Below are 26,116 nucleotides of genomic sequence, written 5' to 3'. Positions count from 1 at the left end.
TCAGCACATTGCTGTGGGTCTCGAGTCACATGTAGGCCAGATCAAATAACGATAGCAGATTTCCTTCCCTATTAGTGAACCAGATAGATTTTAACAAATATCCATGATAATTTCATGGTCACCATTACTGAGATTAGCTTTATATTCCAGATTTATTAATTGAATTTAAATTCCACCAGCTGCCATGGTGGGGTTTTAACCTGTGACCCTAGAGCATTAGGCTGGGCCTCTGGATTGCTAGTCCAGTGACGTTACCACCATGCCATCATCCTTAGGATAAACAGCACAGAAACACCAGTTTAAATCCCATCACAGCAGCAGGGGAATTTAAAATTAATTAAATAAATCTGGAAAAAAAAAGCTGGTATCAGTAATATTCATAATCATGAAACTACCAGATTGTTGGAAAGCCCATCTAGTTCACTAATGCCCTTACCCAGTCTGCTCTGTGACTCCAGACCCACAACAATGTGGTTGACTCTTAAATGGCCAGTAAGCTACTCAGTTCTATCAACCCATTACTGTAATAATATTTGGACATTACCTTATTATTGCTTTGTGTCTATCAGGGTTAAATATGTACAGACCCAAGGCCCAACCATATTCAGCTGCTTCAACAATGACCTTCCTTCCATCATAAGGTCAGAAGTGGGGATCTTCACTGATGATTGCACAGTTGCAACTCCTTAGATACTGGAGCAGTCCATATCCGCAAGCAAGACCTGGACAACTTTCAGACCTGTGCTGATAAGTGACATGTTACTTTTGTGCCACAGAATTGCTAGGCAATGACCATCTTCAAAAAGAGAGAATCTAATAAACTCCCCTTGACATTCAATGGCATTTCCATTGAATCCCCCATTATCAACCTCCTGAGGGTTACCATTGGCCAAAAGCTAAACTGGAATAGCCAGCTTCGGCAACAGTCAAGAAGCTTAATACCATCCAGGACAAAGCAGCCCGCTTGATTGGTACCCTATCCATCACCTTAAACATTCACTCCCTCTACCACTGATACATTAAGGCTGCAATGTATACCATTTACAAGATGCATAATAACAACTCACCAAGGCTCCTTTGACAGAACTTTTCAAACTGTGTCCTCTACCATCTAGAAGGACAAGAGCAGCAGGGAACACTACCACCTGCAAATTCCCCTCCAACTCAATATTATCCTGACACAGCAGTATATTGCTGTTTCTTCATCATCGCTGGGTCAAAATCCTGGAACTCCCTACTTAACAGCATTGTGGGTGTACCTACACCACACTGACTGCAGTGACCAAAAAGATGGCTCACCACCACCTTCTCAAGGCAATTAGGGATCGGCAATAAATGCTGGCCTTGCCAGAGATGCCCACAAAATGCTGGTCTTGCCAGAGATGTCCACATCCCATGAATAAAAGAAAACGTAGGGTAAGATATGGGATACAATTAACTTATTGTAAACTGAAGCGTTGGCCTGGATTTTGTACTAAGTCTCTGAAGTGGGTCTTGAATCCACAACCTTCGGACTCAGGGATGAGAGTGCTACTAAGGCACAGCTGACAAAATGTTTCTTGTGTGCAATTGGCTTTGTTTGTCTACATGCAACGACTAAATTTCAAAAGTAATTCATTAGCTGCAGAATAATAAGTTATGTTTTTTGTCTTTACTCAAAATGGTTACTGGAGAGGAGGTGAAACCTGAATTGATTAAAAGGTGAAAGATAATAAATAAAAGGGAAGTATTGGAGAATTTATATGAAGGAAATGAAGGCAATGTGTCAGGACTTGAAATGATACATGCAAAGATTTGGAGATAAATGGGGGACAAAATAAGGGAGGGCTTCAAAACTGCAGAGTAGAATTTACTGTGGTATCGTAACTGGCAAGTTAGGCTTGAATTTATGTCCATTTATATGTGGATTTTGTCTATGCAATTTTAAGTTTAAATTTTCTGTGCATCTAATTAGACTTTACCTAAGTGTTAAAAAACATGTGACTTAAACATAATGAAGAAATGCCCTCTGCTTCTATGATGTACTGAATGGTTCCAACATTGCCCAAACTCATTGAAATTACATTTTGGAGCTAATTCAGCATCCCATTACACAATATAATTTATTTAAAAATTGCTGAAAGAAAGATTTTTTTGTCAAAGCTTTTCATCTTGCACTTTAGGACAATTCGCAAGAAAATACCAATGTCAGGGGAAACAACATACTTTTACTGTATGAGAAGAGAGTGCTGATTGGTTGGCAAGTGGACTCTGATTGGTAGAGGTGTTGCCATGGAGAATGCACCAGTGGATGGTGACTGACAGTTAACTGCCAAGCATTGTTTGAAATTAAAACCAGGCAGCTTGACCCTGATTGGTCAAGACATTGCCCTGGGCAATGAACCCGCAAATGGCTTCACTTATTTTGTTTAGCTGAAACAGGAGCAATGTGTGTACATGTTCTTTCTGTCTGCAAATAACAGGGCCCTGTGTCTTAATATATGTAGCTTCCAGTATATGGTGTACACTCTCAGCGCTCTCTTTTCAAACAGTATAAGTATGTTGTTTCCCCTGACATCGGTATTTTCTTGCAAATTGTCCCGAAGAGTGCAAGACAAAAAGCTTTGACAAAAAATTTCTTTTTTCAGCAATACTCAAGTTCTGTACTACCAAACGACTATCAATGAATTAATAAAATAATGAAAACAAGTTGTCAATTAATCGCGACACTATTAAGTTTGAACTATGGAAAAATTCACGACTTCAAGGTCAGGGACACGTGGTTTTAACTGAATGTGCAGTGATCCATTCATGCATGTTAACATCTACCCTATTTTTACCTTCATTTGTACCTCATCTAATTAATTACCACACAATCAATGGGATTTTAATTATACATTGGATATCCAAGCCCTAATATTTACTTCAAATTAACAGTTACTGATCTCCCATTGGAAACCTATGCCCCAATGGGAAGAATACATCAAAATTGATTTAATTAAATATAAACATAACAGTGAAAACACAGAGCAACTATGGAGGAAATACGTATTTACAATCCTTATGTATTACAATTAGCTTTAACAGTATTGTACAATAATTTTCATGAAATTAAATTTCAAATGCTATAATTATATGATGCTGTATTGTAGCATATACAAGTCCAAACTAAAATGTGCTAAAATGTATTCACTAAAAATCAAAGGCTTTCAATTTTCCATACAGATAATACTATAAATTAAACATCTTTAATTGTAAACCCAATTATTTCGAATTGTATGATGTTTGTGTTAGTAGCTACTTTGATGTAAATTTTTTTCATGAAGTGTTCTTTATACTGAACCCCAGGCGATTAATTTGAAGTCCTGTTGCCTAGGATTGGCTTTACAACAACCCTCTGTGTGCCCACTGGGGCAGTAAAACTGGTAAGTCACCTAATGAATTGGACCTACCTTCTCCACAATCCACGACCGCTGTAAAAAGCCTACCAGGATTTTAAACACCTACAGAACGAGTCTGTGGAGCCAGAAAGGGTGAACATTACAGGGTTGATGATTTTTCATCAGAACTAGCATGAAAAGTCTCTGACCTGATACGTTGGGCTGGATGTTAAGGCCTCTCCCACCGGGCTTGCTTTTGGCTGGGAGGGGTCGGGGAGTGGGAGGCACATAAAATACTGGAGTGGCTAGCCCACCACGGTGTCCAGTGGTGGCATAGTGGTATTGTCACTGGACTAGTATTCTAGAGACCCAGGGTAATGTTCTGGGGACCGGGATTTGAATCCCACCATGGCCGATGGTGAAATTTGAACTAAACTTCTGATGATGACCATGAAATCCTTGTCGTTAAAAAAAAATACTTGGTATGGGGGGGGGGATGGTTTCGGTGCATGTGGGCGGGGCACCGAAATCAGCAGCCCGTTGGTCATATGTAAATAAATAATTCAAGGTCAAATGAGCTTCTTCACAAGCCAATTGACCCCAATGTTATGCCACTCATGCCATAATATGGTTGCATCACAGGCAGGAGTAGGCAGCCCATTCTTTCAAAAATATTTTTTAAAAGGGCAGGAAACAAGGGGATACTATCTTCAGGGGTGGGGGGGTTGCCCTTTGCGCATCGAGGGCATACCCTGCTGACGACAGTGCCCCACTTTCCTTCCTTCCTGCATGCATTGCAAAGCCCACATCCCCATTCTGCCCCCCTCAAGATGCCCAACCCCCACCAAAGGGGTGGGGGTGGGGGGGGTGGTGGGGTGGGGGGGGATGGGGGATGGGGATGGGGGGGAGGGGTGGGGAACGGGACTTTCTTTCCGTCAGTCAATTTCCAACCGACTACTTTTAAGTCCGGAGTTGGGAGAGGGGGCAAGGATGACAAGCAGTGGGACCCCTGTAAAATCCATCCCGTTAACGCTGTTCCTCTGACGGCTGACCTACCGAGTATTTGCACCATTTTCTGTTTTTATTTCAGATTCGCAGCATCCGTAGTAATTTTCTTTTGCGTGGTAAACATCTCCGCTGCAAGGAATAGCTTCCTTGAAAACTGCGACATGTAAACGTAGTAGCAAAATGATTGCTTCAATGTTGTACTCTCTTCAGCTTATTATAATATAAAGAATTGGCCCCTCTTGGAATTAAAATGGCGGCAGGGGGGAGGGGTGGTGGTGGTGGTGGTTTAGGACCCAAGTGGAACACTTATAAACAAATCCAGTATAAGGTTAAAGGCCTGGACAATGGAAAATGTTTGGACAATGGTGTTTCTCAGACTTCTTCCAGAGCCTATTTGGGATTTAAATACAATTTCTTTGCTCTGTAATTCGTTTGACAAAGATGAAGCAGATGTATGGGACTGGGGTTTGAATGTTAATTACAATGAATGCAGTGTGTACAAGAAATGAAAATTGTTTTCATATTGAAGGGAGGAAACAAATATCACGTAATCATTAATCTAACTTAATTTTAATCGACAAATTCTAATGAGATTTGAATCAAATGACATATGACCACTTTCAACTCCCAGGTTTAACACTTTTAAATGCCTGCAGTGCAAATCAGACAAAAGATTTGAATTGAATGAAGTCAGTGACACATATTTTGGATGGGTCTTAATCCGTTAAGAGTCAAATTCCCATCGTGAGATAACTAGGCTTGAATCCACCTCAAATCAATGCTCTGCGCAATCAGAATCGAAGAAATGAAGGCACTGATGAAGTGGAACAGGTTTTAATCCATTAATTTTTTTAAGTTACTGTGCTATTATTCATGCTGGTCATGGGGATTGAAGGATTAACTAACTTCACCAACCCAGTGATAAAGAGAACAATCGCGGGATCAATGACGGAGGCTCTGTTGAAATATTATTGCAATCTATATGCAAGTTATGGAACATTGTTAGTGCTATGCAAGTTTAAGCTGCAATATCTTCTTTTTCTATGACTAACTGACTAACAATATAGCGACAAAGCTGCATCAAATGAGACCATCTGAATTCTAGGACTGCCAATTTGAAGATAGAGTAAATGCAAAGCAAGACTGTTCACCTAAAAGTTCTTGTATAATTGCAGAGGGTAGAAGAAATGAAACTTGTTTTCATATTGAAGATGGGGGTGGGGTATGTAGAAACACACTCTGGGAGGCTTCTTACTCAAACAAAACAAACTTTATTTACACAAGAGCTTCCGTGGTTGCTTGTGTCCAGCCAGCCCCTCATACAGCCATTTTTTTTTCTAGGAAACCCCTCCCTCAAATTTAATCCCCTGCGCTTGCCACACATTGGTTGAACAAATCATGTGACCCCTATTCAATTCAACTGATCTTAAAGTGACAGTCATCACAGGGTGATACTAATGATCAGCAGAGGATTGGCCAAAGGTCTTGTCGAACCAACGCAAAAATATCAAGGAAATTGGGGCATAGGTACTTACACTTAAATTTCCTCAGTTGGAACTATGGTGCTAGAAATTGGCATTGCGCCAGGATTATATCATTTTTTAAACACAAATGTAGAAGAACATTTTAGAGCTAATATTGTAGAGGCTAAAGAGTGTGGTTCTGCACTAGAGAAATGGAGAGTGGCAAATGTGAAATCCATTTTCAAATAGGGAGAAAGAAGTAATTTGAATAATTACAGGCCAGTTACTGTAACATCTGCGACAAGGAAGATTCTGAAATCTTTAATTGAAGAAGAAACTAAATATCTAAAAGAACGAGAAAATAATTGGCAGTAGCCATTTGGGGAGTTTTAACTGTGGCATGCCATTCCCAGTGGCGGAACAGGAAGTGGGCACAAATTCCGCACTTCTGCTTTTTGCTAGTTCCAACACGATTCCCATTAAAATTGAAAGTGCCGGCATAGTGCATGGGAGGCAATCATGCGGCGGGGAATGCATTTCAGTGGTGAAACCCACCATCAGCTGATAACGAAGGAGATACGGGTGGCTCAAGAAGAGCCTCCTTCTGCATCAGAGCCACAACTTTCCTGCCCAACTGCATTGCCTCTAACATAAGACTTGAGAGCACAAAGGAGTTTTTCAAATTTAAATTTCACTTGTAAATATTTCACATTTTATGACACAGCTGATGATAAAGGCTGAGTTGTTTAAATCCCAGAGGGAAACTTGAAACAACTGCCATAACACATTTTTTCAATTTGTAATTTCGAGATGCAGACTTTGAATTCAGTAGGAATAAGACCACCGAGTCTCATGGTTTTTATATAAAACTAGATTAAACATTTATTAATTTAACAACAAATTAAACACATGCACATGGCTACAAATTACTACGATAATAACTTTTAACAAATCCCCAAATTAATCACCCCCATGTAAATCTCCACTAAGGCAACAGTAACCCATAGACTTTAAATTGAGACCAGGCAAAGCACATTTGACCTTATGAATTCCAAATGAGGTTCCTTTGCAAGTTGGTTGGGGGCTTACAGACTGGTTAGGTCTTAAATGTATCTACCTTACACACACAAGCTCCTTTCTTTATATACCTAGCTTTCCCTTTGAATGTAAATTTTCCATTGTATCACTAGGTCTTTTGAACTTCAGCTCTTCTAACAATAAAACACCTTTCATAGCACCAATTTTATTAGTAAGCTGAAAAAAATAAACACATTGTTTGGCTTCTTCTAGCTGGGGGCAAGATTTTACCCCCAGTCTTGAATGGTTTATTCAACAAATGTAAATGAACACTTTACCTTCCTGTTCTCCTTACTGTTCACCCAATTAACATATCAAAACTACTATACATCAAAGCACCCAGACTAGCTGGCTTTAATCCAATTAAGACACACACCTAGACACAGACCCCCACTAGAATTCTATTTTAAAAAATAATTTCCGGTAACATTATACACATTAATATCTCTTCATGATACATATTTCATTGGTTTCATTTTATTCAAGTGTGCATCATCTAGCTTTGTCAGAGAGCTAAATGTACGAGCACGCCTCGTGGTTGGCATGCATTGACAGTTACAGGGGAGTTAGGGATATTTATTGTGAAAGAAACAATGTTGTGTTTTTTTGTCCACTCTTTATTGAATGTTCATGTTAGTGTCCAGTGCTGTACTCACCACTCTGTGGGACATGGCTGAACTCGCAGTCTCAGCTGGCCCTCCCTTCTATGCATTGTAAAGGAGATTGTGCAAGAGCTCCCTCAAGCAGGGTTATTTGAAATATTGTAGGTGAACTCAAAACCCTGTAAGGACTCTGCCAGTCAACACCCTGAGATGGACCCACATGTGGACAGTACTGACACCGCCCTTCAAGCCACTCATTCTCTTACCTTGGCCAATTGCGCCCCCCACTGGGCGCCAGGCCCTTCCCACCTCACACCTCCATGTCCCCGACTCCACCCTATGTCCTCCTTTGGATCGCTCTTCCACTCCTCCATGCCCCTGACCCCACTCCACACCCTCACCACTGACTCACCCTTGCTGGTCCCGAACCTCTGTGCAAGCTGCCATTATCCTACGCCCCTCCCTTGTGCCACAGAGTTTAGTAGGGAAAACTGCTGACCTCAGACGCAACTGCACAAAGCCACCACCACCAGCACACCATCTTTAAACAAACTCAAACTTGGTGTCACTAGATTCTCCTGCGCATTGACTTTATCTTGAAGGTAGGACATAATTACAAAAGCTCAATATGATGATATACATGGCATGCAAATGTATTACTAGTAGGAACCTGCTACAGGAAGGCGTGAGGCCCCAAACTGCCATAAATGGGGAGATGGTGCCTTGTGGTAATGTCACTGGGCTAGTAATCCAGAGGCCCAGGCCAATGGTCTGAGGACAAGGTTTCAAATCCCACCATAGCAGCTGCTGAAATTTTAATTCAATTAATAAATCTGGAATTGAAAGCTAGTCTTAGTTATGGTGCCATGAATTCTTGTAAAAACTCATCTGGTTCACTATTATCCTTTAGGGAAGGAAGTCTGGCACCTGGGCCCGTTCTGGCCTACATGTGACTCCTGACCCACGGCAATGTGGTTGACTCTTAACTGCCCTCTGCAATGGCCTAGCAAGCTATTCTGTTCAAGGGCAATTAAGGATGGGCAACAAATGCTGGCCTTGCCAACGATGCCCACATCTCACGAAAGAATAAGAAAAAAAAACACACACCATTGAATTAATCTCTAAATTTGAACCCGCCATCGGGAAAGTGAAATTTCGTATCCCACCACGTCTGCCACGTTTCCCACTCTTGCAGGCCCCCATAAAATCCCACCCGTAGTTTGGAAAGAAAAATACTGCCTGACCTGCTGAGTGTTTGCAGCTTTCACTGTTTCTGTTGCATTAGATTGTTTTGTGGGAGAAAAACTGACATTTGGGAAACAATAAATAGATAAATGAAAAGTAGCACTGGACACATTGTAGCTCAACTATTCCACATCACAAAGATGGGGGAGGTGGTGGTGGCATAGCGGTGCTGTCGCTGGACTAGTGTTCCTGAGGCCCAGGGTAATGCTCTGGGAACCCAGGTTTGAATCCTACCATGGCAGATAGTGAAATTTGAATTCAATAAAAATCTGGAATTAAAAGTCTGATAATAACCACAAATTGCCAATTGTTGTAAAAACCCATCTGGTTCACTAAATGTCCTTTAGGGAAGGAAATCTGTTGTCCTTACCTAGTCTGGTCTACATGTGACTCCAGATCCACAGCAATGTGGTTGACTCTTAAATGTCCTCTGAACAAGGGCAATTAAGGATGGGCAATAAATGCTGGCTTAGCCCACATCCCACGGCTGAATAAAAGGAATAGCTAGAGCAAACCACAATGTACACGATTGGTGGTGTTTTCCCAAATTCTGCCGTCAGAAAATTGTTTTTTATTCTGGTTTCCTAGGGGTTCTGCTAGTCTTTTACCAAAGTTGTCGTGAGAAATTTGGACAACCCTGCTGAACTGCGCGGCCAAGGTCCTTAAACTTTAATCTACACGTAGGAGATGTGTTTTGACCCATATCAACAGCCTTTCTCGGTCAAATCTCTCTCTCTCTCTTCAGGTGGACTAATCAATTTTACAAAATAAGCTGAAAAGCAGCAACATAATCACGTTATAGGCAGGAGAAGATCAAAGTCTGTATGATTTACCCTTCCTGTCCACCCACTAGTCTCCTTCCCATGACTCTAGACCTAAGAGTCCTCTATATCCTACCCTAGTCGACATTCATCCTGTCCTTTTGAAAGAAACACCAATGTTTTTTGTTTTATCACTCCTGCTGGTAATCTGTCTCACAATTCCAACCTCCTTTTACCGAAAAAATTCTGTAAACTTCCTTTACTAGTAACTGCAGCACTTAAGTTGATCGTTATAGAGAAGATGTGTTGAATGTGGAATTCTCTGCCACTGACTTCTGTTAAAGTAGAATATATAAATTCTTCTAAAAGGGGTTGTATAGAACCTTGGTGGGGCCACAGCTGGAGTACTGTGTGCAGTTCTGGTTGCCACTTTATAGGAAGGATGTGATTGCAGAGGAGATTCACCAGGATGTTGCCTGGGATAAAATATTTAAGTTATGAAGAGAGGTTGGATAGACTTGGGTTGTTTTCGTTGGAGCAGAGAAGGCTGAGGGGCGACCTGATCGAGGTTTACAAGATTATGAGGGGCATGGACAGGGTGGATAGGGAGCAGCTGTTCCCTTTAGTTGAAGGGTCAGTAAAGAGGGGACATAAGTTCAAGGTGAGGGGCAGGAGCTTTAGGGGGGATGTGAGGAAAAACATTTTTACCCAGAGGGTGGTGACAGTCTGGAATGCACTGCCTGGGAGGGTGGTGGAGGTGGGTTGCCTCACATCCTTTAAAAAGTACCTGGATGAGCACTTGGCATGTCATAACATTCAAGGCTATGGGCCAAGTGCTGGTAAATGGGATTAGGTAGGTAGGTCAGGTGTTTCTCACATGTCAGTGCAGACTCGATGGGTCGAAGGGCCTCTTCTGCACTGTGTGTTTCTGTGATTCTGTAATTAGATAGTTGCTTGGGAAAATAAGAAGAATAGGAACGCAAAAGTATAACAGGGTGTTCATCAGGAGGAAATCATACAGTGACTTGATATACTGAATAAAGAAGTAACTAGACAAAGATAGAGCAACTTTCACAAGCCAAGGGTGCCCCAAAGCACTTTACAGCCAATTAATTCTGAAGTGTAGTTACTGCGGTAATGTAGGAAAAGTGGCAGCCAATTTGTTCATGGCAAGATCCCAAACAACAAAGCAATAACAGCCAGATAATCTGCTTTAGGTGTTGATTGAATGATAAATATTGGTCAGAATACCAGGAAGAACTCTCCTGCTTTTCTTAGAATAATGCCCAGGGATCTCTTACAATCAATTCAGAGGGCAGTTTGATGCCCATCTGAAAGATGGCACATTTCACAGGGCAGCATTCCCTCAGTACTGCACTGAAGTGTCAGCCTAGATTATGCGCTCATATTTGAACTCGCCTGACTCTGAGACAAGAGTGCTACCACAGAGTCAAGCATATATGTGCATACACTGGAACACTGTATGATTCCATTCCGTTAAAATAATACTGCGAAAATAAGCTCCACTGAATAACACCTGAACAGAGACTTGCATTTTTATAGCACCCTTAATGGCCATCAGATGTCTCCAAGTGCTTTACAGCCAATTAATTAGTTTTGAAGTGAAGTCACAGTTAAAATGTAGGAAGCATGGCAGTCAATTTGCACACAGCAAGCTCCCACAAACAGCAATGTGATAAGGACCAGATAATCTGATTTTGTAACGATGATTGAAGATTAAATATTGGCCAGGGCACTGGGGATAATTCCCTTGCTTTTCGAAAACTGTGCCATGGGAATTTATATGTCTACCTGAGATGGCCTTGGTTTAACGTCTCATCTGAAAAACAGCACCTCCGACAGTGCAGCGCTCCCCCGTACAACACTAGAGTGTCAGCCTAGATTTTTGAGTTCAGTCTTGGAGTGGAACTTGAACACAACCTTTTGACTAAGATGTGAGAGTGATACCACAGCATCAGGAATTCTCTGTTGCATAGTTTCTGTATTTATTGGATTCTGAGCATTTTGCTTTTAATGCTTTTATAAATAAATGAAAAACAAACTTTCCTGCTAAATATAGTACTTTGGGCAATTGACGTTGTCTATTGAAAATTAGGTGATGAGGGGCCCCTGGAACTGTGTCAACACTTGCAGCACCCCCCACCGCTACTTTACAGAAATGTACGAACATCACTAAAACACGATGAATTGAAAGCTGTGAATTCACAAAAGCTGCCATGTGAACTTCTCGAAGTTGAATTCATTATTGGTTCTGCAGCTTAATTCAAAAGATTGAAACTATCAGTGCATCACATTTATTCTAACTAAATGAGGTGTTTAGTAACACATTCTCAAATTTGTTTGGACTCATTTCATTTTTGAAACAGATCAACTAATAGGGTCAATGCTAACTGACCAGATGTTTATTTTGGCCAGCATCGTCATACCCTGAGGTGGCATTTTGAAGTATTTAAGTTTCCAGCCTTCAAACAAGGGCCAAGCGCCAACTAAACAAGGTAGACAACAGGTTATTTTGCTACATTAGGTACAATCATTAACGTTAATCTGTTTGGATTTAATTCTACATAAATATAATTTCATACAGAAAAAAATTAGGCTGATCCATTTGATAAGTTTATAAGCAAACGGCAGCTACTGAAAAGTCACCTGCCTACCCAGAGTAAGAAATTAAAAAGCTCAATATTTACAGCGATTACTTCGCATTTGATAACCTGAACTTTATGAGGACCCATGGCAGTTTCAATCTGAGGGATAAATAGCCGCATTTATTATTTATCATTCAAACTAGTCTGTTCAATAAAACCAAAGGTTGTACTGACTCAACTATCTGACCTATTTTTACAACAAACATGATTACTGTGGAGCATGTTACTCTCTTTAAGCTATTTAATACTTTTGCTTGTTAGATCAAGGGAAAATACACAATGTCACCACGCCTCAGAGATTGGTTTCTTTTTGCGCTACAGCACCGTGATAGCTCCCTTATTCCAGGGTATCAGGGCTAGGGGCATAAGGGTTGGGATTTACCATGACAGTGAAACTTCCAATGCCTATCTCCTACGGTATAGATGGCCTTAGTGATCTGGCTTGCAAGCCTTTGGTATAGTACAGATGATGTGCATCATTAAGCTTCATATGCGTTGCTTCAGCGATGCTCTTTGAACAACAACTTCAGATGACTTCCTATCGGACTAATCTGAATTTTCAATTTATTGCTCCTGCAATCTTTGTATGATCTCTGAAAAATCTACCAATCAAACGCTGGATTTGAGCAGTTCTGTGCTGTGGATTTGTAGCCGGGGTGGAAGTGAAGTGAAAGTCGCTGTAGTCCCAGAGGACCATAGGCTGCTCTCTCATTAGAGAGAGGTGACTTTAACCTGAGGGTACCACACCTCAGGCAAGGTTGAGAAGGCTAGGCCTTCATGGGTGACCTCAGCCGGTAAAGGAATTGAACCCGTGCTGTTGGCGTCACTCTGCATCACAAACCAGCTGTCCAGTCAACTAAGTTAACTGATCCCAGGAGGAACTTAGTTAAAACTAACTTAAAACAACATACTTTCATTATATCAGACAAAGTTGGATTTGAACCCAAGTCCCAGTAGTGATAGAACAGTATCCTAACACATTAAATCATAGCTCCCACTTAAAGAAAAAGCATTACACTTGGTTTTGGTTGGAACAAGTCTTTCCTGATTGCTATTTTTTTTATGCTTGCTCTCGATACGCTTGCTCTCGATACTGCACCAATGTAGACTAAAGCAGGATGTCTCACTTTCAACCTAGTAAGGAACAATTACTTTACAACATAAAAATATGAGCATCTTTAATATTTTCTATTCATTTTCACAGAAAGCGACCATTTTAAACAAACTTAATATCTAAATGCATCAAACCAATATACCCCAAACATTGGAACTGCCTTGTCCCAATCCCAACACAAAGGAAGGACAAATGCCAAAACTTGGGTGGCAGAATGCCACCCTGATGCTCCAAAAGTGGGAGCTACAGTAGAGCCAGGCCAAATATCCTACAGATACTCTTTTCACAATCTTCTCTACCTCAATGTAAAGTCCCAGACTGGAATTATTATCGATCCTGTTATGATCCCCATGGAGATCAATAACTTTTAAAAGTAAATTCAAACTTCCAGTTAATAGCTGAAGGGATGACATGACAAAATTTCCTGTTTTAAGACATTTACTATAACAAACAGACCAAAAACTCTATGACTAAACACTATTTCTGTAGACAACTTATACTTTAAACTACAGAACAGAGCTTTTAACACAACTGAAAAAGCTTACTAACAGGCATACATTATTCTGTCCTTGAAGACGACATTCAGTTCTCCCAGAATCAGTCCAAAATGATTCTTAGCTCCTAAGGGTTTGCTTCCAATCTTTTCCTTTCCCAGCCTGGAAACTTTTAATTCCAGAACTGTCCTTCATGGTGCAAGTTTTCCTGGAGACTTCTCCCTCCAGCTAAAGTTAGGCAAATCTTCCAGCCTTATTTTAACTCCCAATGTATTTGGTCTTTGCAATCTGAGTATGAGCTCCCACCCCGCATTCCTGCGTGGTGAAATCTTGCTGCCTATAGCTGCTCCCTCTCCTGAATCCTGGCAGACTAACTGTGTCTGTGAGTTTTCAAAGTTATCTTAGAAACCCTTCCTCTCTCAAACCCCATTTCCATGTCAATATGAATACATGGACCTTATAACCAAGTAGAACTGTTGATTAGCCATCCTTGAGAGCTCAATATTCTTTCACCTTGGTACTAAATGGACAGTTTAAAGCACAACTGCTTACAACCTGACATTCTCAACACTTTTCTGGGACTTTGGAAGCTCACAGTCCATCCACTGATAGCATGTAGTCTGCTTCCATTGTCTCCAAGTACCTTGCACCTTCTTCCCAGTAAAACAATCTAGAACAATCAAGCTACCCAGGCTTGCTGACAGGCAGACTTCAGAACAGGTCACATGACCCCCTTCGTTTTACCTAAATTAAAGGCAGTCCCAAAACACCATAATTTAATAAACCTCATAATTGCAACAGTTCTTCTTGAATTGGTTACCATTTGGTTCATACTGGGTGGGGCCCAGAACTGCTTGCTTTCTGCAAACTTAAGATACTAGTGACCCTCCTGTTGGCATATCTGATGGACTTCCTGGGGTTGCTGGTGAACGACCCCACACATGCCTAGTAATGGTGATTGTGATGCTAGAAGGCAGTTTAAAGAAGACCCTGGTGAATCTCTGAAAGTGTAGAAACTGGACAGGGTTGGTCTGGCCCCAACAACAACAACAACAACAACTTGCATTTATATAGTGTCTTTAACATAGTAAAAGTTCCAAGGCACTTCGCAGAAACATTATTAAATAACATTTGGCACCAAGTTATTAGAACAGGTGAGTTGGTTGCAGCTTTACAGAGAGATAGAGAGGTTTAGGGAGAGAATTCCAGAGCTTAAGCACTTGAAAGCAAAACTGCCAATGATGGATGATTAAAATTGGGGATGTGCAAGAGGCCAAAATTGGAGGAATTCAGAGATCTTGAAGGGTTGTAGAAGGTTGCAATGATAGGCAGAGGCAAGGCCATGGCGAGATTTGAAAACAAGGATGAAATTTTTAAACTCAAGATGTTGTTGACTCCTGGATTTTGCTGTGCTTGAAATGGTTGCCATGGTTATCTGAGGAAGTACTGTAACTACACTCAAGAGCAATATATTGGTTGTGAATCAATGTGGAAATTTATTTCTTTTGACATGCTGTCATAAATCTGGATTTGGGTTGGCTTAGATGTTGCCAAGTGTTCACTTGAATATAAGATGTGTTTTTTTTTATATAATTCTTCCATGGGTGGTTGCCGTCGCTGGCTAGGCTAGCATTCTCAATTGCCCTGGAGAAGGTGGTGGTGAGCTTCTTGAACAACTACAGTGCATGTGGCATAGATACACCCACAGTGCTGTTAGGGAGGGGCTTCCAAGATTTTGATCCAATGACTGTGAAGGAACGGCAATATATTTCCAAGCCAGGGAGGTGTGTTGCATGGTTTATCAACAATTTTTAAGGAGGGGCATTGTGGAACACCACTGTCATGCATCATAGTGTCTAGACACAACAGTATGTCCATTACCTAGATAAGAGCATCTGATTTCATTTTGTTACCACCATTATCAGCATTGGCCTAGCAACTCAATATAGGCAAAAGAAGCTGAGAGGCAGGATCTCCTGGTTGCTGACCATTGATTACTGCATTCTCAGTAATTCTCAAAGCACCACAAAAATGCAAAGAAAGAAATTAATAATGCATTGCATGAACCTTTGAAAACAGGTTACGTGCATCAAAAGTACAATATGGAAGACACAACTTGTACAGATGACATCAGGCATAGCTTCATGGCACTACTTCCACTTTCAAATGGCCACATTCAATGCCATAACATGGTGCCACGTGTAAGTAATTCCATGCCCTCCAGGCCAACCATCCTCACCAATAGACCACAAAGTTAAGTGGGGGGAAATTATTTGATTCATGGGAGGTCAAGCCAAGAGAAAGCAATGTCAGTAGAGGTATTGCAAAAATGGCATGAGTAGGGCGTGATAATGGCTCTTGCCTTTATGCGGGCCATTATACGCTCGCACATGCGATGAGGAAGAGGAGCACGCAGCATACAAATTGAAGAACTACGCAATATATTTTTTCAAAGATTGGAGGTCTGAGGAGCAGGCGTAACTGTGTATACTTGTGCACTTTTAAGCATTGATTTGTGGGAAGAGCTAAAAGTACGAAGCAATCATTTTCAAAGAAAAAAAAACATACAAACCAGTGACAACACAAAAAGAAATGTTTCTCTCTCCAGAAATTAAGGACTAACAGTTGGAGACGACCAAGACCACATTGCTCCCGCACTGGAAACCAACAGATTTAAGGACGTGTCGGCACTAAAGATTTAACAAGAATGTTGCTAAGAATGGAGAATTTTAGTTATGAGGAAAGATTGGACCAGCTGGGGCTCTTTGGAAAAGAGGATGCTGAGGGAGGTTTAATTAATGTGTATAAAATTGTGAGGGACCTAGTGAGAGTGGATGGGAAGGACCTATTTCCCTTAGCAGACAGGTCAACAGGAGCATAGGAGCAAAGGAGCATAGATTTAAAGTAAAGAAGGATTAGAGGGGAGCTGAAGAGTCATTTTTTTCACTCTGAGGGTGGTGGGGGTCTGGAGCTCACTACCTGAAAGGGTGGTAGAGGCAGAAACGCTCATTGCATTTAAAAAACCCTTGGGTATGCACTTGATGTGCCATAACTAACAGGGCTACAGACCAAGAAATGGAAGGTGGGATTAAGCTGGACAACTCTTTTTTGATTGGCATGGATGCATTGGGTCGAAAGACCTTTTGTGTCTTTAAAAAAATAGTTCTATGCTTCTAGAAAAGGGGGAGGGATGTTTGCTCTTAAGGTTTCTCAGAATTATGGGCACAAAATATGGGAATGAGCTCTAATGTTAAGTCAAAAAAATTAACAGGGCTGGAAGACCCAGTCTTCAATCATTAAGCAGTTGTGGATGAATCCATAGAGCTGTCAATCCATGGGGGTTTGGACAGAGTAGATAGAGAGAAAGTGTGCCCATCAGTGGAAGGATTGAGAACCAAAGGGCACAGATTTAAGGTAATTGGCAATAGATGCAATGGCAACACGAGGAAAAATGTTTTTATACAGTGGGTGGTTAGGATCTGGAATGCGCTGCCTGAGAGTGTGGTAGAGGCAGATTTAATTGTGACTTTCAAAAGAGAATTGGATAATCATTTGAAGGGAAAATATTTGCAGGGTTATGGGGAAAGGCGGGGGTGGTGGGGGGGGGGGGGGGGGGGGGGGCGGGGTGCTGGTTGTGGTGTTAGTGGGATTAAGTGAGTTTGTCAAGTCCGAGCGCAAACTGACATTTTGGCATTTAATGATCCCACTTTAAAGGTAGCAAAATTGTGGGTAGCTTAAGCTCATCTCCAGCTTCACTCTGTATAGGTAAGTGAGTCAGATCAATGTCTATTATTTACAGCTATGCTACAGTGGAACCATACTCTTGTGATGAATTGTGCCACGTGGGCACAACCATTCAAGTGAATAGTTTAACACACCTCGGTAAACCTCCATCTGATTCCAGAAACAGGTACAAATTCAAGAAATGTTATCATGAGCTTTGAAGTGCATGAAATGGTCAGCAGACCTGAAAGCAATGACCACAAATAACCAGTAATCCCAGTGTCTGCAGCCTTGTTCTCGGAATAATCCTGGCCTGAGAAAGATTCGCAACGTCAATTTTACTGCAGTAAAAAGCTGAAGGATATGCCTCTCAATGACGCACAAGACTCACTGCATTCATGTAGAATTGATACGGATCATCAAAGTTACTGACCAACTGCGAGTCAGCATTCATCAAAAGCTTTACAAACACATCGAACCTCAAGTGACTAGTCCATCAAGCCAAAAAAAAAAAGTGTGTCAAACATTTGTCAATGATTCCTGCAATGACATGTGAAGGACAATGTGAAATTACAAATAATGTACAGGCTTTGTCGGGGTGGGGGAGGCTGGGGGGGAGCGGGGTTGATGGGGGAAATCATAACTTGTGTCAAAGTTGAAACTCAGGTGAAGCATTGAAGTACGATAAATGCATGCAATTAAAATAAAAAATTCCCACTTGCAGAACCAGAACGCGACAGTGTGACTGTAGGATCACCGGGGCTGGGAAAAGAAGCACATTTATCTTCCGTAGAACTCCATCATTCAACCTGAATTAATGGAAAAATACTGGGGGGGGGGGGAGGGGGGGAGAAAAAAAAGAAACAAATCACGTGCTACTGCGCCAGCTACAAAGCAGCATCATCTGCTCCCTGGATCTGGCTGCCTGGTACATTTCCAGAAGATATGCTCCTAGCTGGATTTAACAGGACCTGCATAATATCAGGGCTGAGTAGTGCAATTTGTCAATGTCATCTTGATCTAACATGAGTGATGTTTTTTTGCAGCTCTGCTGCTCCCGTATGCAGGAGTGCAGAGTCTTGCTGGGGCTTAGTTGCGTCACCCCACTCTTATCTTACACCTTCGGCTGTACGTACATACACTGTACTGTATGTATTGCTGCATGCAGATTAATAGGGAATTGAAATTCATGGACAAAAACAGCAGCGGTTTGTTAAATTTACGCAGTAGGTAGGCAAGGACTGTCTCTCATTCTCCCAGAGCAACGCAGGCTGTTTAGAGACCCTCACGCAAAATACTCTGCAGAAACATCAATGGATGAAAAATAGTATTACAGAAAACACTATATATGCATCACTAAACAAGGGCTATTGGGATCCTGCTGCAAGCAGGGGTTTAACCAAGGCACTGAGCAGGCAGAAAGCCAGTGAAGGATGTAAAATCTCAATTAAATGCTTAATGCCACAAGAGACAATTTCAGATCAAAGCTGAGCTTTAGACTGGAAAAGGATACTTGCAGCACACGAGTACAATATTTTAAAGCCAGTTCTGTAATTATATCGTGGAAAACGCACTTTGAAGTTAGAAGACTGAATATTGCAAATGATGCGTTAACAAAACGTTTAATGTACAATGAAAAAAATACCAGAACAACAATGAATAAAAAAAGGACCATGTTATTTGCTTCTTTGAACTCATCCTGACTGAATATTCATGTATCAATAGTATGTACATCAGATATCCGGAATTAGAATTTTTGCCATTTCACAGGTTAAAAATTGGCTCATGGAAACAACAGAATATCCAGTGTTACAATTGAGCTAATTCCACATTTGTTTTACTGCTTTTAGCATAACATTTTTTCAAATGACACTGTACCATATTTCAGAACCAAACGAATATTGCATTATTTATTGGACATGGCGCGATATGCAAACAAATAATTCTGCTCACAGAAAAGAAAAATATTGACAATAACATGATTACCACAGTGTTGCAAGTATTTGAATTTTGAATGTCAGAAAGAAATTATTTTTAATTTCTCGTATTTGTTCATAGGGTGTGAGCATCGTTGAAAAGGCCAGCATTTGTTGCCCATCCCTAATTGCCCTTGAAAAGGTGGTAATGAGCCGCCTGCTTGAGTGGTTGCAGTCCATGTGGGTGTAGGAGCACCCTCAGTGCTGTTAGGGAGGGAGTTCCAAGTTTTTGACCCAGAGACAGTGAAGTTCCAAGTCAGGATGGTTATGTGGATACCTAACTAATTCAGTTTCCAGCATCACTTTCAATTGCAAAACCTGCTCCAATTTGTTAAATCCAAAACTGTCAGTGCTTCTGTTAATTCACATTTCTGGCTTGTAACAATGTGTTTGAATTAAAGTGCAGCATTCAGCATGTAACTTTAAACCCATGTCACCAAAAAGCCTCAACTCCACTAAAGTGAAGAACGATCATCTGTACATCACAAGACATTTTGCTGTCATTAAAAGGTTTGTTTCCTCGGTCCAAATAATTAAGCAAAATTTGCAGCTATTTTTTTTTTTTAAAAACACAATGCTGAAGACTACAGTAAACTGTGTTATTCAGCACTCAACCAACCGGAATTCCCTACAATCCAGAGTTTCTGATGTTCCCCAAATACAAATTGCCATTTTACCAACCAGAAACATTAACGAAGTTATCTGTACACTATTATTTTATGCTTTAATTTATGTTTTAACATACTGTTGAAGATTAGAAGGAGAAAGAATACTGTTCTTTACTTCCGGACTATTTGCATGTTAGTTAGTGCTACAAATATTGCACTGTATTCTATTGGTAAGTGGAACTCTCTGTTAACTGGCACCACCCACTCCCGTGCGTGCTGAATAATAAAGATTTTGCTGTATTAAATACTTTCCCGCCTTCATCGACCAAAAAACACGAAGACCTGAATTTCATGTTTGGCGTGCATGCCAAATCGGCAGGTCCAGAAACAGACATATAATCCATTCCTGGGCAAGATCGCGTTTCCAGCGCGATTTCGTGCTGAGTGGCCAATTAAGGGCCGCCCAGCATGAAACGCATCCGCTAAATGGTCGGAAGGGCCAGGAAGGGGTGAGGGGGGAGCGGGAGCCTATCAGCCGCCGGGTCCAATGGCGACCTGGGTGGGGGAGTTTAAAAGCAGCAGAGGCAGCTCCCTTAAAGGCTGGCAGGAACACTTTGTAGCTTTGGAGTTGTTTGACGAAACATTTTCTTTCAGCCGCAATGGCACCTGCACCTGGTGGGCACGCCAGGCGGAAAGGCAAGTCCGGTGGGCACTCGCGCCCCCGCCAGTTCATGGATGAATGCCTGCATATCCTTGCGGAGGAGGTCAGTGCCAGGTAGGACATTCTCATCCTCAGGAATGGCAAGAGGAGGCCACTGAACCTGAGCAAGAAAGCATGGGCAGAGGTGGCAGCCCGGGTTAGCGGTCATAATGTTGTGCGGCGCACGTAGGTGCAGTGCTGGAAAAGGTTCAATGATGTGTTGCGCTCGGCAAGGGTGAATACTGAGTTGGCATGCATCGGTGTGGAGGAGTGTTAACGGCTGGCCATCCCCCTGTGGTGCTCGGGAGTGTAAGTGTCTGGGTGCCAACTGCCACTGACATCGGCGCCGGCCAAGGCGGAGAGCTCTGGCTGCTTGGCCTGATTGCTTTGCGGGTTGAGGGCCACGGCTCGGGTGTGCCCTGCAAGGTGCCCCTCAGGCGGGGTTGTCCAGGCTGCAACGGCGCTGCAGGTAGAGAGTGCGCTAACCAATGCTCCTCTGTCCTTTCAGAAGAGAAGCCATAACAACATCGAGAAGTCGAGGACAGGCGGAGGCCCCCCACAAGCCTGCTCATATTAACGAGGAATAAGATGGCATGCCCGTGCCCAGCTTGTTCCAGCGGTCGTGGAGAAGCAGGGGTCTGTAACGAAGGTAAGAATGCAGTGCACGGATGTGAGACTGTCGGAGTGCGTACAAGTTGTGTTGTCCCACCTGTAAAGGAAACCTCAAACCTGGAGTCCCCATTGTTCGTTGTAAGATGATGGCACCATGATGCAGATCTCCATTGTCTCACCAGGGTGCCTAGCATGCACAGTGACAGTGTAACGACTAATACCAATGACGTTATTTTTCTCCCCTAGAATCGCCATCCAGCCAATGATTGCAGGATCCCGATAAGCCGCCTTGGCGTCGGAGGACCAGTGGCCGTCAGATGCACCTGTGTCACACCCCCTTTCTGCATCAGGCACCAGTACAGATACCAGCACCTCGGTGGGCATTAGATCGTCGGCTACAATGTCGGTGCACAGCGGTGAGGGCACGGCACACTCGCATGACGAGCAAGCGGAGGCAGGGAGTGTCCAGGGCACCGGCAGTCAGAGGACCGCTGGACACCAGGACGATGCTGAGGCTGAGGCAGATGACAAGCCTCTGGTGTCGTTCATTAGGCAGCAGACGGTGGATGTCCAGCAGGATGCGCGGGAGGATCTGGCAGAGATTCCTGAGGGTTTGTGTGCCATGGTCTCTGTCATGGAGGAGTCCATGGAGAGCATGAGTACTCCGTTGACCCTGAGCACTGTCGCCTACATTGGGAGAGTGGCGACTCTCATGGAGGGGAGTTCCTGGGGCTGCGCTTGGAGCTGCAAGCCCTTGCACAAGCAATGACCTCAGGAGGTCACAGGCAGTGTGAGAGATAGATGAGGCACTTAGTATCGCTGCTAGGTGCCCGTCCATCAATGGTGAGCAAGGAGGTCTAGACTGACCTCACGTTGGCGCATGAGCTTCTTCTCATTTCTGCGGCCTCCTCTCAGGGCGCTCTGGATGACGGCAGCAGCTCCTCCACCCCTCTGCCAGTGACTGTGGCATCTGATGAGGCCGCGATGACTGGGGAGATGCCAGCTGTGGCACTGGCTGTTCCCTCCCAGGCGGGGCCTGCACAGGCTCCAAGGGCCAGGGGACGACCGCCAAGGTCATCGAGGCCAATAGGACAGCAGAGTCAGCAGGCTGTCTCAGATGGTGCTGCCAGCAAAGGGGAGGTAGGGGTCACCAAGATGCAGCACTTGCAAACGTAAGTTTAAGCACAAGAGCGACTGTTCACGGGTGATCTTCTGTCCTGCCATGATTTGTTAATTTATTTACTGCTGTGACCATTAATACCTTATATTGTTATGTTCATTTTCTGTGAGTGCCAACATTGTATAAATTTTGCTTTTGTGTTAATGGCTTGAGTTTGCTTCACTTGTTTTGTATGTGCAGCGTACGCCAGTATCCCATGCTGGACGTGAGTGGCTCTAAATTTTATTGCACAGGCACTGTGGACTTTGGAATGAGTCATTTCAAACACCCGGGATGGAGGGCAGCCCTGGCATGAGGTAGAAGCAGTGCCTTGGCAGCCTAGCTGAAGGAGCATTGGATCAAGGCCTCCATCGTGTCCCTGCCTCCCTGAAGGTTCCAGAGGTCTGCCTCCACGTCCTCATCACGTTTTTCCTTCTTCTTTGGATTTGTTTGACAAAACATTTTCTTTCAGCTGCAATGGCATCTCCTCTTCTGATCCACCACTGGAGTTATCATTTGTGGCCTGTGAAGCTGCCTCAAGATCCTCTTCCTCCAGTGGGTCCCCCTTACCAGAGGCGGGTTGTGGAGAGTGCAACATTCAATGACTATCAGAGCCACCTGCTCTGGAGGATATTGAAGTGCTCTCCTGAACGGTCCAGGCATCTGAAGCCTATCTTCAGCAGGCCTATGGTCCTCTCTATCACCGCTCTTGTGGAGGCATGACTCCTATGATACCTCTGCTCTGCTTCTGTTCTTGGGTGCTGGAGAGGAGTCTTAAGCCACCTTTTCAATGGATAGCTCTTGTCACCCAGCAACCATGCACCCAGTCGGGATGGAGCCATGAACAGCCTTGGCACCTGTGAGTGTTGGAGAATGTAGGCATCGTGGGAGCTGCCAGGGTACCTTGCACAGACTTGCAGAATCTGCGTCTTGTGGTCACAAACTATCTGGACGTCCATGGAGTGGAATCCTTTCCTGTTGATGAAGGCACCCGGCTCACCCGCTGGCGCCTTGGTGGCCACGTGTGCAGTCGATGGCACCCTGGATGTGGGAGAACCCAGCAATCGCAGCAAACCCTCTGGCTCAGTCAGCCTGGCTGGCCTCGTCCATCCGGAAATGAATAAATGTCGTGACCCACCTGAACAGTCAGTCACCGGCTTCATGCAACTGTGGACAGCTGATTGGGAGACTCCACACAGATCCCCCACTGAGCCCTGGAAAGAGCCAAAGGCATAGAAGTTGAGGAGCACTGAGACCTTCAGAGCCACTGGCATGGGGTGTCCACCAACACAGTTGGAGGTGATCTCAGGCCCAATCATCTGACATATGGAAGTCACAGCCTCCCTGGAGAGGCAGAGCCTCCTTCGGCACTGCACCTCGGACATCTTGAGGTAGCTGCATCGCTGCCTGTACACTCTGGTAGCAGGATAGTGGCATCTTCTGTGGCTCCTTCCACCTTGGACTCCCTGATAGCCCTGCACCCCCTGTGCCTGCGCCTCTCCTCCCACAGGTCACTCCCTTGGTGCTGCCTATGGACACCTGGCCTCCTCTCCCTTCTGCCCCTCTCTTCCTCCTCAGAGGAGGTGCCACCAGTGGGGTACACAATCCGCAATACCAGAGAAACAGAAGGCTGTCTGGTTACTGGAAGGGTCCACACGGTATAAATCCTTCAGGGGGCCTTGGAGACACCAATGAGCCCTGAAATGAAGGCTAGCAATGCAAAGGCTGAAACCCCAAAACAGAGATAAAGCTGTCAAGTTTCACTAAGCAACTAGCAGCAAGCTATCTCCTAAACTTCTCACTGATCACAATGGCAATGCTCCAGTCCCTTTTCATCCCGCCCTTGGATGAGGTTTTGTTAAAAACGGGCCTCCCACCTGCCCATTTTGCCCATGCGATGAGCGCGAAATCACACGGGCAACGTAAAATAGTGGACAATAGGGTTTTTAATGGCCTTAATTGGCCCTTTAATTGTCGGTGTGCGTGGCTCCCACTCCCACACGCGCCCGTCAACCTCAATATTGCTCGCATGCGCGATAATGTCGGGACGCACGCCCGACATCATTCTGCACAATTTCACGTGCGTTCGGGTTGGATGCGCACCCGCCCAATCAAAATAAAATTTTGGCTGAAAGTATAACTTGTTCTAATATATTAATTCTAAAGCATGAATTATTAGAGATAAGATTTCTGGCACGAATGCTGCCATTAACCTAGTCTCAGTGAGCTTGCTGACCCATTTGGCACTCTTCATCTTCAACCATGAACTGTTGATTGCCACCAGTTACAAAACATTACAGGTCTCTGCCAGAAAAAGAACCTTCTTGTACCTATCACGCATCGAAGACCGGCTTGGCACAAATCATATTTTCCCTCAACATAAATGGTCGAGTTTGGCAAATGCCTCAACTTCAAAGGATTTCCAAGCCTGAATCGCAAAAATAGATGAAACTTTGCCTGAGAAAATGGTCACTTGCTAACCGCACAAATGAGACTGATGATGGAAGGAAGTGAATGGGAGGTTGACAGAGACAAATAATTTATAAAAACTGCATGAAAAGGGGGAGTGGGGAAGACATTGTTATAACCAAAAGGGGCAGGTCCCCATTGATAAGCTTAATGTCATCTTATTGAATAAAGCCATGAAATAGGGAGGATTTAATGGGTGTCTTGGTGCATTTTTACACCACAGATACCTGTAATAATGTGAGATAACAGATTTGTATATCTTTTACACCTAAGAGCAAATACAATTTGACTCGCAAAGATTACACACCACAACATTTAATATATAAGGTATATCTATAGGCAGAAACATCAATGGTGGTGCTAAAAATATAAGGAGCTGAGTATTGTTAATTATACTTCGAGCGATATTAGGATTTACTCATTTCCAATAACTCGTTTTTAGTCCGATTTTAACCTTGATTTAAACAGATGGAACTTGCCTAACTTCAGTTGTTTTTAGAAGCTAGTACATGGTGAGGTTGAAAAAGACAGTGCCACTTTCTCTTCAGCTTGGAGTATTAAACAGAGGGAACGTGGTCTGTTTAATTCATCTGATGCAATACAAAAACGTTCCAAGGTAAAACCCAAAGTGGAAGGCAGCTGGTTAAATCGTTCCTCTGGCAGGGACCCAGGTTAATCTTTGAATACACATTGGATGGTCATGGCTCATAATTCTGTTTACACTTCTGCCATTATTCTTGTTGCTGCCACTCATGAAAAGTATCAACTGTGTGCGCAATCCTGCCCTTCAAATTCACATAAAGCTGACGCTTAAAAGGAATCCACAACAATAAATAGAAAAAAAAGATAATGAAAGACAGCATCAAGTTGGGTTATCTGACACTGCACTAGAGAGAATCAGCTATCCCTAAAGCTGTGTGCTTTATGAATGCCTCATCTCTGTACACGGGTATGTGTTGGACCAATCAATTACCTTTTCTCACTGAGACCGGCTGCTCTAGGAGAAACACAGTTTGTTTCCAGTGTGTTTGGGTGCTCCCTGGACCAGTGGAGAACATGACCTGAAAAAAGGAGAGTTCA

General features: G+C 43.1%; 1 protein-coding gene across 3 annotated transcripts in view; it reads right to left on the bottom strand.

Annotated features, from left to right (window-relative positions):
• prmt3 (protein arginine methyltransferase 3) overlaps positions 1–26,116 on the bottom strand; it is a 215,827-nt gene that overhangs the window by 15,973 nt on the left and 173,738 nt on the right. For all 3 annotated transcript variants that reach the window (XM_078549514.1, XM_078549516.1, XM_078549515.1), the window contains exon 15: positions 26,010–26,097. In XM_078549514.1, the coding sequence (XP_078405640.1) occupies positions 26,010–26,097 (88 nt within the window). The remainder of the gene's footprint in view (positions 1–26,009; positions 26,098–26,116) is intronic.

Source organism: Cetorhinus maximus, chromosome 9 (genome assembly GCF_964194155.1).
Source record: "Cetorhinus maximus chromosome 9, sCetMax3.hap1.1, whole genome shotgun sequence".
NCBI classification, from domain to species: Eukaryota; Metazoa; Chordata; class Chondrichthyes; order Lamniformes; family Cetorhinidae; genus Cetorhinus; species Cetorhinus maximus.
The sequence above is the reverse complement of the archived record's forward strand: the minus strand, read 5'-3'. Positions and strand labels throughout refer to the sequence as shown.